This window comes from Eutrigla gurnardus (genome assembly GCF_963514095.1).
Source record: "Eutrigla gurnardus genome assembly, chromosome: 17".
Classification (NCBI taxonomy): domain Eukaryota; kingdom Metazoa; phylum Chordata; class Actinopteri; order Perciformes; family Triglidae; genus Eutrigla; species Eutrigla gurnardus.
This window is the reverse complement of record NC_139928.1, coordinates 14,132,681-14,152,052: the sequence shown is the minus strand read 5'-3', so window position 1 is coordinate 14,152,052 and position 19,372 is coordinate 14,132,681. Positions and strand designations below refer to the sequence as shown.

Below are 19,372 nucleotides of genomic sequence, written 5' to 3'. Positions count from 1 at the left end.
GTTGACTGTGAGAAGAAAGGAGTGTTAATTATGCTCCAGGTCATTTATTGTCCCCAGATCCTGTGTAGCTAATGTGTGGTTCTAACTACTTGGATGAAGATCCACTCGTATTCAGGGGCTGCAGACCAGAACTAATTGACTTCAGTCACTCTGTTATACTTTAAACAAGATCAAATTTATAACACTACTGGAACAGAATCGCTCCTGGCTAACGTAACCTCGTACTCAGTTCTGATAAATATTCTAATTTCTGATAAATATTCTAAATATTCTAATTCTAAGGAAGTGACTAGCTGGTGGAGCTGACAAAAACAGAGCTAAAAGGAGAGTAAATGTCAGATTCATCATCATGGATCAATTGAAATTAATATTAATTTTGCTCTGTCTATGCTCCACATGTAAAAGGGGTTGGTAAGTTCACATGGCTAGAGATATTATAGATATAATTGTCTGGTTGCACTTTGATTAGACCAATAGAACTAAAGCTAGTTATCCAAATTTAACTGGACATCATGGTTTACTGTTGAATTGTTGAATCACAGGAAACCAACTGTCAGAACAGAATGGTGACTGAATAAAGAAAGTCAGATCCCGACTCACTCCTGCCACATCTGTGTAGTGTCAGGTCTCACACATTAGCTTGGATGTGGTCTTCACCAATCCTTTTGTGTCCCCTATGTCTCCCCCCGTCTCTCCACCTCCAGCCCCATGTGGAGGCCACTATTCAGCCCCGACTGGAGTGATTCTGTCTCCCGGGTGGCCCGGTTACTATAAAGACTCCCTCAGCTGTGAGTGGGTGATTGAATCAGAACCCGGACGCTCCATCAAAATCACATTTGACAGGTGGGTGGCACAATCTTCTTTGATGCTGAACTGATGTATTGTTTTATGCATATCTGAAGACTATTACAGCCCTGAACGGACAGAACAGTGCAGGTTCATCGGATATAATAATGATCTCTTAGATTTTATAGGTTGTATTATTCATAATGGGAGTTGTATATTGATCAGGAAGGATGGGTAATATTTTGGTTCCTATCATGTGCTCTCTGAGCTGTGAACCAGTGATTAAAAATGAGACTAGAAGAAAAGGTGTATATGCTCATTGTAGTAAAATACATTTTAACTCTGTTTCAATTTTATTTCAACTATCCAACTAAAGTAACACGCATTTTTTGGAAAATGTTAGGAGAAGAAAGTACAGATATTGATTTAAAATGTAGGGAGTAAAAGTAAAAGTAGTCCTCCTTTCCACCTCTGCAAAACTGATGTTCCCAATAGTCAGTTAGACAAACAGAAACAATGGGAATGTAGGGTTCAGTTAGAAAATTAGCCTGGAAGTGATGCTGTGAACCTTCAATTCAAGATCCTCAAAGAAACAACACAAGAGCAATATCTTCATATCGCCTAGACAAGCTTGCTCGCAAGTGCTAAAATGCTTCAAACTGATCAAACTGATGCAACACTAGTGAGTGAAGAACATAAGCCTTGACTTTTTTTTTTCACAGTCTTGGTCCCAGTAGTGTTGCCTTTTTTGATACAACATGTGAAGGCTTTTATTCTAGTGTCACTTTGAAAAACGTTTCTCAGCACTGTGATATTCTGATGTCGTCTCACAGGTTCCAGACAGAGCTGGGTTATGACTTCCTGGAGATCCACGATGGACCAAACCTTCTGTCTCCTCTGGTTGGCTCCTTAAATGGTACCCAGGTGCCCCAGTTCCTGTTCAGCAGCAGCAACTTTCTTTATCTGCTGTTCACCACCGATAACAGCCGATCAAATGCCGGCTTCAAAATACTGTATGAAAGTAAGTCAAAAGCAAATTCAGCATATTTATGCATTCAACACATGTGGACAGGGATTCATAGAGATAGACAGAATGTTAAGTCTCCTACAGAAAACACTAATACACATGCACTTCATACATAACAGATGTGCATGATGTCAGGACAGCATCATTACACTGGTGACCCACCAGACACAGATTCACCAGCTGCCCTAACATGCAGGTCATTCACCTGCGGGAAGCAAACCACCTCGATGGCACAGCTTGGTGCTTCACGAGGAGATTCAAACCATCTGCGAGTTTTAGAAAATGCAGATCAGCAAAACTGCAGGTAGAAGTCTAGTTGACGTCATTTATGCACATGAATTTAGACATCCAAGCCTTTTTTTTTGTTGTTATTTTCCAGGTGTTACAGTGGACAGCTACTCTTGCCTGGACCCTGGCATCCCCGTCAACGGTATTCGCTACGGGCAGGATTTCTCCATCGGGTCCACGGTGTCGTTTGGTTGCGATCCGGGCTACAGACTCAGCCACGAGGAGCCGCTAGTGTGCGAGAAGAACCACTGGTGGAGCCACCCTTTACCTACATGCGACGGTAAATACCTGAAACATAACATAATATAACATAAGGATTCCTTGCTCTACATTATGCCTGCTTTTGTTGTAGCTTGGATCAAATACATAAAAAACACTCCCTCCTGTAGCCAGCTTTCATGATCATTAGATGCCGTGTTTAATTTGTTAATGAAATGCTAAAATTTACATTGACAAATTAACATGACGTACCCCCCCAGACTACCTTTTTAGACAATATATGTTAATACCTCACACTAACCTGACACCCAGAATTACCCCATCATCCCCAGCTCTCTATTATCTATTATCAGATGTAATAAAAACCCGAGAGCTATTACCCAGCCTGTTATCCTCATCACCAATGTGTGAAATCCAACACAACATTTGATCTAGATGTTGGTGCAGAGGCAGACTTCCCAGTGTGCACTGCAGGAGACGTGGTCACATCTCCATCACAGTCTCACTAATGATCGTCCGCTGGTGTTTGTAGTACAAAAGAACTCTGTTCTGCGTAGAAATAGCCAGTTCTCAAAACTGGCATTCCCTTTTACTAAATAATGCATTCCTAAGTGTTTCTTAAAGATGAAGGGTAAGAATGTTTTAGAGACTTAACTTCTTCTTTCTTTTAGACAAAAATAGATTATTTAGTTTATCCATTAAAAAAAAGGAACAGGGAGAAGTTGAGGCGTGAAAAAAAGATCAGCAGTGGAGCCCAACATCCCCATATAAGGAGCTGAGTCACATAGAGCATGTTGTTCTGCGACAAAACCACTGGTTGAATCTCACACACACACACACACACACACACACACACACACACACGGTTGTATGCAGGGGCAATTTACAGTGAAGGCTGCTGTGGCTGATAGGGGATGATTTGAAGAGAAGATTAGAGATCTGTAGGCACGTGCAGTGTGTGTGTGTGTGTGTGTGTGTGTGTGTGTGTGTGTGTGTGTGTGTGTGTGTGTGTGTGTGTGTGTGTGTGTGTGTGTGTGTGTGTGTGTGTGTGTGTGTGTGTGTGTGTGTGTGTGTGTGTTTGAACCACGTGCCGCCTGTCGCCTCCTCTCCGGTGTGAACCGTGAACACAGGAAGGTTTGTGGTAAGGTTGACGAGAGCCTGTGTTGGCTGTCACCTCCTCTCTCTTCGCTCTCAAATCAAGGAGTGGGGGGGGGGCACAAAAGTAGCAGAGGGGAGGAGGGGATCTCTCTCTCTCTCTCCAATCATGGAGGTGCTGCATCAGTTTTTTGTCAGCTTGCTTGGTTGGACTTGTTGGCTCATTCGCTTGTTAACTGCATTTGAATTGCACAGCTCCCGGGACTGACAGTGGATTCCTCCAAGGAGGCAGTTTGAGCATATGAACATCAAACACGTTGGCTGGAATCTGTGGGCTGAATGCCATCAGACTCATGTTTACACTGCATGTATCCATACAAATACGGGACATATTTGCTGCCGTGGTCGGTAAGAAATGGCCGAGCACGGTGATTGACAATGACTGAACAATGAATTCAAGAAAGGCAGCATTAAAGGTAGCCGAAAATGGAACATTATCCCATCAGCCAGGCAGAAATATGACTAGATTTCATACTAAAGTAGTTCATGTAATATTGATATTGAAAGAATGACCACAATGAATCAGATTTCACTCCAAGCCGGATGATTCCTTTAGCAATTACGTGGATTTAAATGAAATCAAAGCGTGATTCAAATGACTTGCTCAGCCTTTCTTGAATGTCAAAGAACGGCTAGAAAGGCCTCCGAATAGAGATGGAGGTGGAGAAGAAAGTTTGAATGAGATCTGAATGAAAGAATGAGACGGAGAGAAAGAAACTGGCAGGAGATAGAGATGTGATGTTTTCTCACACATTTCAGCATTCACCATTAGGAGCTTCCTGGCAGGAACGTATTAATAATGAATAGCGCCGTGTTGTGTGTGTGTGTGTGTGTGTGTGTGTGATGCCGATGTTGTAAAAACGGTGGTTAAGAGTGAGGACACCGATGCTCTGTTGTGGTTTGAGTGTCTGCCTCGTTTCATGTGGCTGTGGTCACCATTGGGTCTGTACAGATCGTAGTCTGGTGCGGCAGTTCTCAGGGTTGGTGGTTCTCAGCTCCCACTGAAGTGGTTTATCGTCCTGCTCAAGGACACTTCAGCAGAACTTTCCAGTTTGACCTTTTTCCCCCAGCTGCTCTGCCGCCGTTGCACTTTTTGAGGTAATGTTATGGCATTTTATGGGTTTATTGTAAGAGGAAATGACAGGGCCGGTCGGCCAACCTAAAGATGAACCAACTGGAGCGAGCAGCACTTTGCAACACATGCACCCATTAGTATGCATAGAATGAGCCATTTCCAAGCTTTACTGGGGACCTCGACTCTGAGCATCTCTGTGTGAGCGCTGGTCTCTCGCTGCATAAAAACGGACACGGCTGAACCGTGTGCAGAACCTGCAGGGTCATCCCGAGGTCACACTGTGGGGTTAATTTTTCTTTTTTAAGTAGTCACTAAGAAACATTTTGCACCGCTTCACTGCTTTGAATATCACCCGTTCAAACATTTTGCAATCATACTGTATTAACAGGGGAGGAAAAATAGAAACAAAAGACATTTTACGGTACTTTCACACGATTCAGTCATTGCACAGCATTAATGTTGCGGAAAACTAGCTTAAATAATATTCAAGCACTTTTTTTTGTTTTTCTAGGGATTCTTTTATCTCTTGCCTGTTGTTTTGCTTCCCTCAAAATAATTCGGAGCTTTGAGACTGTGCCTCCCAAACAACACAATCTTCCAAATATCCTTCAATTCTCCCACGCTAATCAGTAAACCAGAGTCCACTTATTGTCCAGATGGTCATTTGTTTTACAACAAGCAACTTTGCAATTTAGCCAGTAATCCAATCACTCCAATGACTTTGTTTTTCCTCTCCTTTTTTCACACATTCCTTGGCTCAGATATATACACTGCATGTATATATTCTGCAGAATCATTGCAATTAATGCCGAAAAACCAGACACAATACAACTCAAAATGCAATGTGATTGATCACGTCAGATACTAAGTAATGCAGTAATGAGGTCACACTAGAAGTCACTTCAGTGTGTAAAATACTAGTATGGGTCTCGAAGCTGGAGCTGATTATGTCCAAGCAGAGAAGCTGAGGTGTTTGTTCATCTAAAGACAGGTGCTATCGTATAGTACATATTTACGTTCCACATATTAGTACCTCCATGAAGATGTGTTGCTGCCTCCTTCATGCAACGCACTCCATCAACGTGAACGAACTGAAAACCAGTTTGCGTGATTAAAACCCACAGCATTAAACTGACGGTGTTTCTTCCAACAGAGAAATAAACAAAGTTCTAGTTCATCTCTCTTATTATGCATCGTCAGCATATATGAGGAATGACTGGAATCACTTATGCAGTTAATCATCGTCTGAGAGTTGGTTAGTTTCGTGGAAATTAGACTAAATAAACAGCAAAGAATCCCTTATTTATCATTCCAACGTGCGGCGGATTTTACATTATTTATGTCATTATTTGACAACAATGGAAGGAATAAATCAGGGGGGGGGAAAAACTTCAATATTTTGAGTAAAGCTATAAGGGAACAAACATGAAAACATTTCCCATATCCAGCTGTGTGACAAACATTCCCCAGCTCCCGTTCCCTTTTACCCACAAGTTTCCGAGGCTCTCTCTGTAGCTCTGTCTACCCCTCCCTCTCTTGTACTATAGACGTGTTATTAAAGGTCCACTGGGAGACATTATCTGTTTTAGCTACCAACAATCTGATGCTAACCTTCTCCTCTCTGCCTCCGCCTCTGCACATCCCCCTCTCTCCCTCTCTTCCACTCTGTCTCTCTCAATCTGTCCAGCTCTATGTGGCGGCGATGTGAGAGGCCCCTGGGGAACCATCCTTAGTCCCGGCTATCCAGACAGCTACCCTTCATCTCTCAACTGTACCTGGACCGTTGAAGTCAGCCACGGCAAAGGTAAGAGACAACCACGGATCCAACCTCCCTAATAGAGAGAGGTGGAGCAGGAGACAGTAGCAAGAAGCCCTTGCAGTAGTGCAACACACTTGATATACATTATATTTATTTAAAAAAAGTGTGTATAGCATGTTATGTGGGAATAATTTACATTCACATGCATGATGTATAGCTTTACTGTAGTTAGTGCATGTACGGAGAGAAGGAGAGAAGTTGGATAAAAGCTCAAATAATGTTTTATGCAGTTTGTCACATGTCTTAATGTTAACTTTTATATCTGCGTGTGTGTGTGTGTGTGTGTGTGTGTGTGTGTGTGTGTGTGTGTGTGTGTGTGTGTGTGTGTGTGTGTGTGTGTGTCTGTCTAACAGGAGTCCAGTTTCAGTTCAGTTCTTTCCATCTGGAGGACCAACACGACTACCTCTTGGTCACCGAGAACGGAAGTTTCTTGCAACCACTGGCTCGCCTGACCGGCAACGAGTTGCCTAGCAACATCAACGCTGGTCTCTATGGCAACTTCAAAGCCCAGCTACGGTTCATCTCTGACTTCTCGATTTCATATGAGGGCTTCAACATAACTTTCTCTGGTAATTCCCCGGCCTACAGTCATATTGTGCGTTTATACTCCAGCAAGTTCTAGATTCAATTTAGCCTGAATTTAGGAGTTTCATACTGGAACAACTCAATAATACTGCAGGTTGTAGATGTACTTTTTTTTAAATGCAACCCATGCCTGATGCAAAACAGTGAACTAATAGAGGCATGAAGTTCCTTGGCTTCGGGTGTTTAGTCGTCAACTGCGAAAAACACATTTTTGTCAATCCTGTTTGAATTAAGCTCTGAATTTAACATATATTATTTGTCAATTGAAAAACGTTTCATGTCTGGAAGTTGCAGTTTGTCGTAGTACTATTTTGTTTTGTATGAACCACATCCCTCCTCTTCTACAAGAGATGTAACGTACGCGACGTTTAGGTGTAAACGATAAAAATACTTACATTCACACAGCGCCTTTCCAGTCTTCCATCCATTCAGAGTGCTTTACGCTACATGCCAGCAGTCACCCATTCACTGCACTGATGGCAGACGCTGCCATACAAGGTGTCACATGCTCATCAGCTTCTAATCCGAGCATTCACACACACACTCCCACACTGATGACACAGCCTTTGCAAGCAATGTGGGCTCAATATCTTGTCCAAGAACACTTTGACATGCAGACTGGAGGAGCCAGGACATGAAGCACCAATATTCTGATGAGTGGACGCTCTCCCTCCTCCAGCCGGTGTGTCGTCTTTCTAATGTCCCTAGTTAAATTACCAATTGTGACTTAATCGACATACAAAATTGTCTTTTAAAGAGACAACCAATGTGTAATTCATGGCACAATTCAAACAGGATGACCAAATGATTTGTCCAGAAGGGGCGTGGTTTTCCTCTTTTTAATGCTGAGTATAAATGGTAAAACAGTTGAGCTTCACAAAGACTCCTGGAGGGACAGTAAAATAATAGCTTCTCTTTAACAAAGAGAGCTGAGCAACATCTCTACCAGAATAAAGGCAATCACAGTCTCTTAAAATATATGGGGGTAAATAATCATTCTGAGCTTTATTTTAGGTCGTAAAATTGCTTAAGAAATGTTGTTAAATTTATTTATATAGCACCTTTTCACAGAGTGCTTCAATATATTTAAAGTAGATTAAAAACAAATAAAATGCAGACGCCATATAAGTGTTGAAAGCTTAACAACAGCGTGTTTAAAGCGGTGGAGTCTCAGCTTTTTAAAGGAGTCCACAGGTCTCGAGGCCACAAACATTAAAGCACGATCGCATTCATTTTCAAGCACAAAGTGGCCTGATCAGAGCATCTGGGTGACCTTCCTGCCATGTAAGGCTGAAGTAGCACTCTGATGTAGGTGTGTGTCTGACCTTGCAGAACGCTTAAGTGATCAATGGGATCTTAAATTGGATCATCACAGCTGATGAAAGAGACACATGTTTCCATCACCTCAGGGAGGAGACTGCCTGGTGCAAAATAACAACTGTTCGTCAGGTTGTTCCCATCCAATCCTTGAAAATGCAAATATGATGTATATTTGAATCTGCTCAATCATGGCTCAATATACCTTTAAAAAAGTCAGTTTTATAATCCTACTTGGAGCTGTTTTCCCTCCTCCGAAAATACATTGTTGAGTAACTCCTCAAAGTTCCAAACGAGTGCATAAAGTGGAAACACTCGGGGAACGCCGTGACTCAGCGTCACAGGGGTCTGCAGGGGTCCGATCCCAGAGATCCCCACCCGCTGCTTACATAAGTCTGTAGTCTCAAGAGCTGCAGCAGAACTAAGCCCCTGCATCGAGATGTCTACGGAGATTTTAACAAGAGCTGTTTCAATGGCGTGGAACCGGTAGCAGCAGTAAAGATGTGCACCCAAGCCACATTTCTTCCCAAACTTTGGCTTTAAATGACAGCGGAGAAATATGCCGATAGTTTGTGGTGTCCACGCGGCTTTTCGGGGAGTCCTATGTAGTTTTTGTGAACTCTCTCACAGAAATACGTGCTCATCGCTCCACACATCCCTGTGTGACACGGCCCTGCCAATGCAGAACTGTTATGTTCTCTCACACACGGCTGGCCTCGAGGACTTCCCATAAAACCTTGAGAATAGCTAAAGAAAGAAAAAAGCTCAAGATAGAAGAAGAGGAGGATACACAACATTAAACTGGACGTAATCCACCATTAAACGAAGCAATAAGAAAACGAGGGATGGAGGTGGATCCCTCGGATGTGTACAAATCGCGAGTGCCATCCCATCCCGTGGTCTCGCTGCTTTACCACCAGCCTCATCCAGAAAATAAGGAAATTGGGCCAAAGTCCGAGCAGCCCTTCCTCAATCAAGCTGCCCTTTCGACGCTCTCTCATTGAAGTCGGGATAAAGGAGAACATGAATCCGTGTCTCCAGCGAGGGAGGCATTACCCCCTCCCAGATGGCGCGAGCCGATACTCAGAATGTAACACATGGGAGGTGTCACCAGAGATGCGACTCGCCAATCTCAACATGCTCAACATGCTGTCTCCTCCGGCTGCACACATCACATCCTCGGTCTTCGCCCACTGCAAATAAATCTCCCGCTTCACTCTGCCAAAACGCAACATCGGCACAAGTGCATCTCAGGACACAGTGGAGGCAACTCAGGCTTCACCTTCAGACTATTCATAAATGTTATGCACAGGTTATAGTTAATGGACTGCAATTGAAAAGGGTTTCTTTACAAAGAGGGAGAAAGAGAGAGGTCATGTGGCATTTGTTTGTTTGGGAATAATGGTCATATTTTTGGTTTTTACTTCAGATCTTGCTGTAGATTTTCCCAGATTTTGAGAGTGACGGGGATCGATTCGTTGATTTAACACCATTAGTAGAGGACACTCTTATTTACACCCTAATCTCATCACCTCTCACTTACTCTTATAGGGCTTATGCAACACTCCCAGAAGCACTAAATAACGTACATGTTTTGAAATATATCTCGATTCACTGCTTATAGGCCATCATTAGTTTCAGCAAATATCATTCCACTGTATGTAGAAGATCGATCAGCCTGGGTAATTTTATTTTCCAGCCCAGTGTTTAGCCAGAAGCATAGAGAATGCAGCGTTTATCCATGTGTGTGTTATGTATTCAGCTTCAATCTATTTCCTGCAGAATATACTTTGGAGCCGTGCGAGGACCCGGGGATGCCTCGCTTCGGCAGGAGAAACGGCTTCAGTTTCGGCATCGGAGACACTTTGTCTTTTTCCTGCAATATGGGATACCGCCTAGAGGGGTCGCCCGAGGTCATCTGCCTGGGAGGAGGACGGAGAATGTGGAGCTCAGCCCTACCAAGATGTGTCGGTATGTGCTCATGTTACTCCTGATGCTGTTTGAGTATTATCAAACCTCCTGTGTTTGTAGTGTTAAAGGAAACATTCATTCCTTTAGCTTCCAAGAGGAGTTTCTATAGAAGTGAAGACATTTCATATTTCAAAGCAGTTTCACTGCATAGTGAACGTTCAGAGCATTACAAAAGCCATGTTTATCTTTAATCCGACGGAATGTCTTACCAGCAATTACTGATAGTGTTTAGTTTGCCTTCGCTTGTTATCACGACGGGGAAGATCTGCTATATCACCGTCTCAATTATCTCCTGGTTCACAAACACAGGCAAATACCATTTGAGTTATTGAACAGAGCGAAAAAAATATACTGAGCTTCTCCGCTGCTGATGTCTTGAGGTTCTTTGTAAACACAGAAACATTTGTCCGCTAACATGCAAATATAGAAGAAAACAACAAACCTGGGGGAGCTTTATTCCATCAGCCAGCCGACACACACTTCTCTTTGTTTTTACCAGATTGTGAAGGAGATTTATAACACAAAGGTAAAGCAAGGCTGAAAGAGAAAAAGTTTTAGTATCTTTTAGGAGCTGGTGTTTCTACTTTCCCCTTGGAAGTAAATGTAGACATTTATTGTACCCCTGTCCTTGAAAATCCTCAGATTACTTTCAAGCCAAAAATATATCTGAATACAGTGAACAACACCGACACTGAAATAATCGGACTCCCACAGGCAGTAAAAGCCAAATCTGAGTTCCTGCATGGACGATAAAAGTCAGCGGTATTTCTTCATTGGCCAGAGAATGTTGGCTTGTTCACAAAATCCCACGTCAGCCCCCCGAATTACGAGTTTTACAATCGAGGACATTATCAGAAATGAGGTTTTTTTTATTTAACACCGGAACATTTCGGGATTTATCGCGTTCTTGGACGCTTTCCAAAACGGGTCCAATAAACTGCAGTGAAAACGACAGATGAGGCAGAACGTAGCAGGGATTATGTCGCGGTCCAGCGTACAAGCGGGCTGTGCGGTGGGTCGCATTGCGCCACATTGAACTCCATTCAATAATTAGGGAACTCAAGCCGCGTGTCATCTATGGAGTGTTACAAGCGGCAAACAAAAACATGCGTTTGGAGGCGACATGAAGTGAAATTTTAGATGCATGCATGCAAATTTGGAGAATGGAGAAACCTCTCTATGAACCAGAAGCTCGAGGGAACACAAATGGCAGTGAAAATGGATCAATTAGAGTTTAAAAATCACTAATTGGATCACAAATGAACACTGATCAGGCAGAGGCATAAAGAGGGTCAAATAAGTGAAATAATCAGTTGGTGTTCTTACATCAAGAGTCAGGTTGAGAACCCGAATGAAGGAACCAATATGAAATGAGACAAAAAGAGAGAGAGGCAGCGACTTTGAGGGGCATGGGTTTGAATCTTGGAGATGTTTTGCCTTCTCCCTTTGTGTCGGGTTTCTCTGCAGACTCATAGGTTCAGAAGTGTCCTTGAATCGTACAGGGGATATAATGTTAAACTACAGAATGTTCAGAAAATGTCTGTAAACTTAACAGAAAGAGTAATGTTCCTAACCAGGACATTATCTGTTTTTTTCTCTTATCATGTATTCGTGTATGAGCGGTGCTGTGGTCATTGTTCTTGACCAAGACACCGACCTTGCAATGGTTCCCTTGGCGACTACTGTCTGTCATCACAAGAGGTCTAACGCAGATCATAAATTCACCCACAAGGATCATATTCAGGGTCTTTGTAAGCAAGATATGTGTAAAATGTTATTGAATTTAGTTGAAAATATGAAATCAATAGAGGGCAATATAAAAAGCAAAAGAGACACTGAATGTTCCTGCACTCCTTCACTGGAAGTGGGGGGCGGAGTAAACAAAAACAGTACTCAAGTAAAAGTATCAAGTAGAGATTAAACCTACTCATAAATAGTAATTACTTAAAAAACCAGAACAAATGAATCGTCATTAAAGGGCAGTTTCCGGAAGCAGACAAATGCTGTATATGAATATTATTAATAGCTAAATGTATTGGTTTGAAGTAGTGAGAAGTGTGTCGCCTAGGTAACGGAATAAGTATCCGCATAAGACTCACCTGTTCAGACTTCACATCGACTCTGCATAGCATGACTCATTTCCACCCCCTTCCAGCACTTCTATGTTCTTACATATAGCACTTAAGCTACTACTTTAATGAGGACCGGACACTTGTTTCTACTTTTGAGCTCTTACTTTATCGGCAATTATATGTTGTGGTTTCTTCCTTTCGACCAATGTACTTATTGTAAGTCTGTATGATGAAAGTGTCTGCTAAATGCCCTAAATGTAAATGTAAATGGAGTAGAAGTACATATTATATTGCAGATGTACTCGAGTGAGAGTAACCACTGTTCTGCAAAACAACAGTGTTTTTTTTTATTTTGGGGACAAACAGGTGCAGAAAGAAAGACTACTTACCAATCAGTTTGGGTAAACGAACATATATATAGCATACCCCCCTGGTGATAATATTTGAAACAAAGATGTGATTTTCAGCTTTGCGTGATATTTGCAGCGTCAGCGTTCTGTGTTGGAGCGCGGGTCCCTATATTTAGTGCCTGCGTGTTGCATCGCTGCTTGATGTGGTGAGAGCCGAGGACAGAGAAACCGTTTTCTAAAATTCTACGTTTGGCAACTTTTGCATTGTGCTTTCATGATGTGCATTTCTTTACCTTGTCTTAGTGGTTTTTCACGAGGCTTTCTGGTCCCGGTGACTCAGACATAAAGTACTGTACAGAAGGTTGTTGCAGATGCACTAAACAGGTGTCTATTTTCCCTACGCTCCTTTTATCTCTGGACATTATCCTCTATTTAGCACGGAACAGGGAAAAAATGGGGGAGGGGAGGAAGTCGTGAGAAGCCGAAGAGGAAGGTTGATTGAAGTAGAGGAGGGTAAAGGAGGCACTATTCATAGAGAGGGATCAGAGAGAAAGAGTGAGGGAGTTGAAGAGGGAGAGAGTGGAGAGGTAATTTTCTAAATGGAAACTGTAGCAGCGTGATTTATTGACGATATGACAGCTGTAATATGACTATTACACAAGTAGAGACATGGGGGGGAGGGGGGAGAGAGGGAGGGGGAAGGGGCATAGATACTGTAGATAGAGGGCACATGTAAAAAGTGCTGAGAGCGAGTATCTTAAGGTAAATTCATTCTTCAATTGTTCTGCCTGCCCATTCTCCTCAACCGGAGTAGCTGGCTGACAATACAGCTGTTTAAAAGGATTGTTAAATCACACACACACACACACACACACACACACACAAGACATATTAATCCCCTTATAGGGGAAAAAAGGAGTCACGATCTTCTGTAAAATGAAGCAATCCTTCCAGGACACGATGGACTCAAACTTTGATACTGTAGGAAACAAATGGTTATTTTTGTGCGTATATATATATTTTTTTAATGCTTCTTCTTTATGTTGTTTGTCATCAGCGGAGTGTGGTTCCTCAGTTATAAACAACGAAGGGATCCTTCTGTCTCCAAACTATCCGATGAACTACGACAACAACCACGAGTGCATCTACAGCATCCAGGTAAGTAACTGAGGATGACAGAGATTCTGGCACAAAAATCAGTCTGACAATTAGTGGAGGTTAATAACTATCTCTACGGGTACGTGATGTCTACTTTATTATCTATTATTGTATGTTTGTGGGGAGATCATGCATATGGTTTGCGTGTGTGTCTGATTGTCTGTCCACAGCTAATCTCTCATACTACTGGACCCATCAGCCTAATATTTTCTGTGCTACTTTATTACTTTAGGAGCAAGGACCTCTGCAGTAATACGTAATTTAAAAAAATTCATATATGTTGTATTGACTGATTTATTCCATCATTGATTGCTGACTCCTCAGTCCTCTTAACCTGGTCGTTAGGGGCAGCATGTGATCAACAACGGCTTTATTAGCAAAAGGCATTCATGGAAATCGACTTGGTGAAGAACAAGCCGTAATCCCATATCCTGTGGCAGGCCACTTATCATCCATACAAACCTTCTGGTCTCATTCTGAACCAGAGATTCTGCAGATTACTTACATACCTGATATTTTTATTGTACAGGAACAATTCAACTCCTCTTTGTTTGGGGGGGAGAAGGAGACACACCTGGCAGAGATCTGCTCTCTGCTGAGTGCACTTTTCTAGTTGGTCAATATTTCTAATCTGGTTTCCGTGTTCCACTCTAGGTGCAGGCTGGGAAAGGCATCAACATCTCTGCTAGAACCTTTCATCTCGCCCAAGGGGATATACTGAAGGTGATCCCTCTGTCCGACCTCTCGCCCTGACATTCGTGTCTAAAAGTGATCAGTCATAAAAAATAAACACTCAATTGACATCCATGTTGTATTTGCATCCCAAATGCGATGTGCTGTTGTGATTCCAGATCTACGACGGCAGAGACAGCACGGCCCACGTTCTCGGAGCGTTCACCGGGACGTCGATGCTGAGCCTGACGCTGATCTCCACCTCGAACCATCTCTGGCTGGAGTTTTACAGCGATGGAGACAGTACAGGGGAGGGATTCAAACTGGTCTACTCCAGTAAGTGCACACGGCTAACCGGTGTTAGCTTTATACAGGCATGCGACCCCACCTAGTCACAGCCTGAATGTGTGTGTCTGAATAAACTAATTAACTCTATGACTAATATTGGATCCTGGGTAGATTTCAATACAAGTGAATGTAGCAAAGGCCTTAAAAAAGTTTACTATTTTCACATACATGGATACAGGATTAGCATGTGGTGTATGCTCGCTTTTAGCTATATGCTAATTAGGTAAAACTAGAGTGGACGATGACAGCACATGAGAAAAAAGAAAAAGCTGTATGTCCGTATAGGAGTCACATTAAATCAGCAATTAAATGCAGCTCTATTATATCACATTAGATCAACTAAGATTTCCGAGAGCTCTGGTTTCAGCCTGATGTGGGGATGTTCACCGGAAACACGCAGGCGTTCTGCTCTGTTAGATGTATAGGTGGAATTAGGGAATAGCGGGGTGATATTCATAGAACTTGGAAGGGTGGAGCGTTCCCTATTAAATCCTCTGAGCCTAGACTTTTGTGTACTGATGCAGATAGAAGTCAGTTGCCATGCGAACGAGAGACCTTAGATTATGGACCACTGCAGCAACATGTTTCGTTCGTAGTTATGAGAAACTGAACGCCTCCCTGTTTTTCCAGTTACGACGGCTGGAATTCAATAAAACGCAGAGGCGTGATTCAATAAATGATGTATGAGGGTTTATGTTCTCCTCCACGCCTTACATAGAACAATATCAGACGGGCAACCATTCACACTCCATGTCAGGTGAGTTCAGATTTCCGAATGGGAAAAGAGCAGCTTTGCAAATGGCCATTTTTAGGACTTAGACATGCACCTGCTGCAGCCTTCCAGCAGATAACTCAAATCCTGACGCACCTCGTCTTCCAGGTAATACCGCAGATCAAATCCGGGGTAAGGGTCTTATAAGGATAAGCTATTTATATATTTCTTCATATCGCACTCTACAAAATTGTGCACATGAATAAACAGAATATTCTGAATATTGCCATGGAAACTGATCTTAGTCACACTGTGAAAAACAACATTAAATTTGATAAGGTGTATATGCTCCTGTACCGCTAATATTGGTATGTTTATCATATTTTCGTGTATCTTTTTTTCATTATTAAATCTGGATGAGAGCTTAACAGGATCCGTGATATCGTCAAGCAGAATCCTTGAGTGTGCCAGGTATAAAGGGAGAACTGTTTTCTTCTCTAGTGGGGCTCAGATGTCCTTTATTATTTTACATACTGGATGGATCATTCTCTATCTTTTTCTCATTCTAGGTTTTGAATTGTCTCATTGTGAGGACCCAGGCGTGCCTCAGTTCGGCTTCAAGGTCAACGACCAAGGTCATTTCTCCGGCAGCAGCATCACATACAGATGTGAGCCCGGATACACTCTGCATGGGGCCTCCACGCTGAAGTGCATGACGGGCGAGAGGAGAGCCTGGGATAACCCCCTGCCTTCCTGTATCGGTACGCCTCTTGCCTTTTGTTGCCTTTTACACTTTGAAGAAGAAAAAACACAAACAAGGAAACACTAAGGCACACACGCACTCAATTATGGGATGAACCTTGATAAACACTAAGCTTGAGAGGGGAAGGTGATGACGGTTCATTGTTGTTTGTGCTTTCACTCGTATCCCTGCATTGTTAATGCATGATGCATGGTCCAAACCACTGCTACCTACAGACATTAATCCATGTAAATGTTGAATAGCTGCATAGTTACCTGCCAAAGGTATGGGGCAATTTATAACATAGAGTTGTAGAGATGTAAAAAAAAAAAAGAGCATACTACGACGACGTATTAAGGCCAAAAAGTGGCTAATTTGCAAGTTTATTACAATGCTAACAACCAGCATTTATGCTAGCTAACTTCCCATGAATGTCGCATTTATTTTTCTAATTAATACATCACTACGTGTGACAAGGTCCTTAGGGTGATGGCTGTTGATGGTTATTGTTGGTTTTCTTTATATGAGCCAATTTGTCATCTTAAGTGATCGGGCGGTTGGGCTAAGATGCAAGCGGGGGTTTTCAGTTGTTGTCATAGTAACGGCAAATAACCTGTGTTAGCGGAACCAAGCAACTTACATATAAACTTGTAAATGTGCAACTTTTTTTCTCAGAATATTGCCCCCCATCTCTCGGCTCCATTTCTTTTTGTTTTTTCGCTCTTCTGAGTGCTTTTCCTGATGGCATCAAGCTGGAATATCTCATTTAGCCAGAACTCCACTGCTTTTGTGTAACAGGAAGCGCGACTGTGCTAGCCCTTTCTCCACAATACAATAGGGAGTCACTTGCTGCTTCACAAAGTATCTGCTCGCCCCGACGTTCATTCAATACTCTGGATAGAAAGCAGGTGGTGGCCAATATCCTTTGTAATCACCTTCTTGACTTCCTCACCAGATCTCACACTGCTGTGTTTTAAAGCCTCAGTTGGCTCATTTCCGTCCCTGCAGTGGGTCATTTCTCTTCCTGGAGACTCAAACATGGCCACACACACATGTCCGAACTCACACAGATCCAACATCCACTCCTTTACAACCCTTATTTATGTCACTCTTACTTTGTGAAGCTCGGTGACAAATCTTGTTAGAATTGTTTTCACAAACCCATTCCAATCGATAGGGTTTTGCTACGGACCACCGTATCAAATCAGAGGCCGTTTTGAGTAAACGATTAAACCTGCTGGGAAGCACCTCCTCTTTGAGTATTGACATGTTTCTAAATATTCCATTATAACATCTTTGCCTTTTATAATTCATTTGTTCATGACTTCAGAATGATGGGAAAATACAATCCACAGCCCTGAATATTGATGTCAACGGGTCAATAATGGTCCTTTGCTATGCATTATGAGGGCTCCTGAACTCACACACGACCTCACACATTCATCAGTGTGTTGGCGTATCACATACTCTACATGTATACTTATCGAACACCCTCAAATGATTGCGTTATGTTGCATTTTCATTGATTTTTACTGCGTTTTTGAAAATCCATTTTTTTTCTCATGGTACACCTGCGGCCTAGAATAATGCATACTTTATTTTTATCCCTAGGGCAATTTCAGTTTTCATCCTATTCCACTTCCAGCTGTTCTGCTTCTCGCAGATTCCTTTGCTTTCATTTGTAATCGCTTTAAATATTCTTGTGCTTTTCTAATTTTACAAAAATGTTTTCCATTATTTTTGCTTTTCATCACCAAATGTCATACGTGTGTCACTTTTACTCAGCTATATTGTTAATGTGGACTCTAATCTGCAGCTGATTTGTATTGAACTTCAAGGTTATTGTGAGACGTTCCTTCGCAGTAGGTATGGAGTCTAGTAGGTCTTAATGATTACATTCTCTAGTTAAACACAAGCTAACGTAAAGCATGTACAGGATGGCCCACACAACATCTGCAGCAGATGTGGCCCAGATGGGAGCAATAAGCATAACAGCAAGCCCAACGTTTTAAGGACCTTTCTTTCATTGTTGCAGCCTGTGAACTTTCTGATTTTGAATTCAGCTTAATAAGTCCCTCTCCCTCTCACTATCAATAATGAAAGACTCATAAAAGCAGTGGCTGATATCTTTTGACTTTGTATTTTAGCAGTGACACATGGTGACCTCCGCTAACCTCCAGTCTTAATATTATATTGCTTCATCTTATTATTACCTGTTCTGTTCCCTTCCTTTACCCCCCTTGGTTCTCTCCTTCCCATTTCTCTTTTTCTTATCCTCCACTCTGTTCTTCCTCCGTCCCAACTCTTAATATTGCTCCGAATACTGGAGATAATATATTCCAGTGAGGGAGGGAAGGAGGGAGGGGTTGCCTAAGGGAGGAGGGACATGGGGAGGGAGGGGAAGCAGAGAAGGGAAGAAGATTGTGAAAATATAAAAAAGGAGAGGCAAAGAGAGAAAGGGGAATTATTTTTATTTGTTCAATATAAGGTGTGGTGGTTTCTTTAGGGATGAATGCAGGATCAGCACTTTGTCTCTCCGTCCTCCTCGTCTCTCCCGGTGGCTGAGGAAGACGGACGGACACAGATAAAGAGAGTTAGCTTCCTTCTTAATCCATTTGTCTCCGTGGTGATCGTTTAATCACTGCTCAGTGGCTACTGAGGTGCCCCTATGGATCTGATTGCCTTGATAAACAGTTGCAGCAGACAGTTTGACTCGTCATACATCACGTACGCACACTCAAATACACACACACACACACCTCAGTTGCCCATTGGTCCGGCTGGATTTCTAACGTTGTCACAGTTAATCAGACAGGTAGAGATATAATACATAATACTATGTCGGTACATATGAACCTGTGTGTGTGTGTGTGTGTGTGTGTGTGTGTGTGTGGTTCCTGTAGCGGAGTGCGGTGGTCGTTTTAAAGGCGAGTCCTCGGGGAGGATTCTGTCCCCCGGGTACCCTTTCCCTTATGACAATAACCTGCGCTGCACTTGGACCATCGAGGTGGATTCAGGCAACATCGTGAGGTAACGTGGACCGCTCGAAACCGCCCCAGTAGTCGAGTTAAGATAA

The 19,372-nt window shown here is 42.5% G+C and overlaps 1 protein-coding gene across 2 annotated transcripts in view; it reads left to right on the top strand.

Annotated features, from left to right (window-relative positions):
- The window catches only part of csmd3b (CUB and Sushi multiple domains 3b), a 278,535-nt gene that overhangs the window by 204,130 nt on the left and 55,033 nt on the right, over window positions 1-19,372 (top strand). For both annotated transcript variants that reach the window (XM_084033058.1, XM_084033057.1), the window contains exons 16-26: window positions 705-843; window positions 1,620-1,807; window positions 2,193-2,381; window positions 6,238-6,354; window positions 6,723-6,938; window positions 10,054-10,242; window positions 13,722-13,822; window positions 14,477-14,545; window positions 14,674-14,830; window positions 16,124-16,315; window positions 19,200-19,326. In XM_084033058.1, coding sequence (XP_083889184.1) covers window positions 705-843; window positions 1,620-1,807; window positions 2,193-2,381; window positions 6,238-6,354; window positions 6,723-6,938; window positions 10,054-10,242; window positions 13,722-13,822; window positions 14,477-14,545; window positions 14,674-14,830; window positions 16,124-16,315; window positions 19,200-19,326 — 1,684 coding nt within the window. The remainder of the gene's footprint in view (window positions 1-704; window positions 844-1,619; window positions 1,808-2,192; window positions 2,382-6,237; window positions 6,355-6,722; window positions 6,939-10,053; window positions 10,243-13,721; window positions 13,823-14,476; window positions 14,546-14,673; window positions 14,831-16,123; window positions 16,316-19,199; window positions 19,327-19,372) is intronic.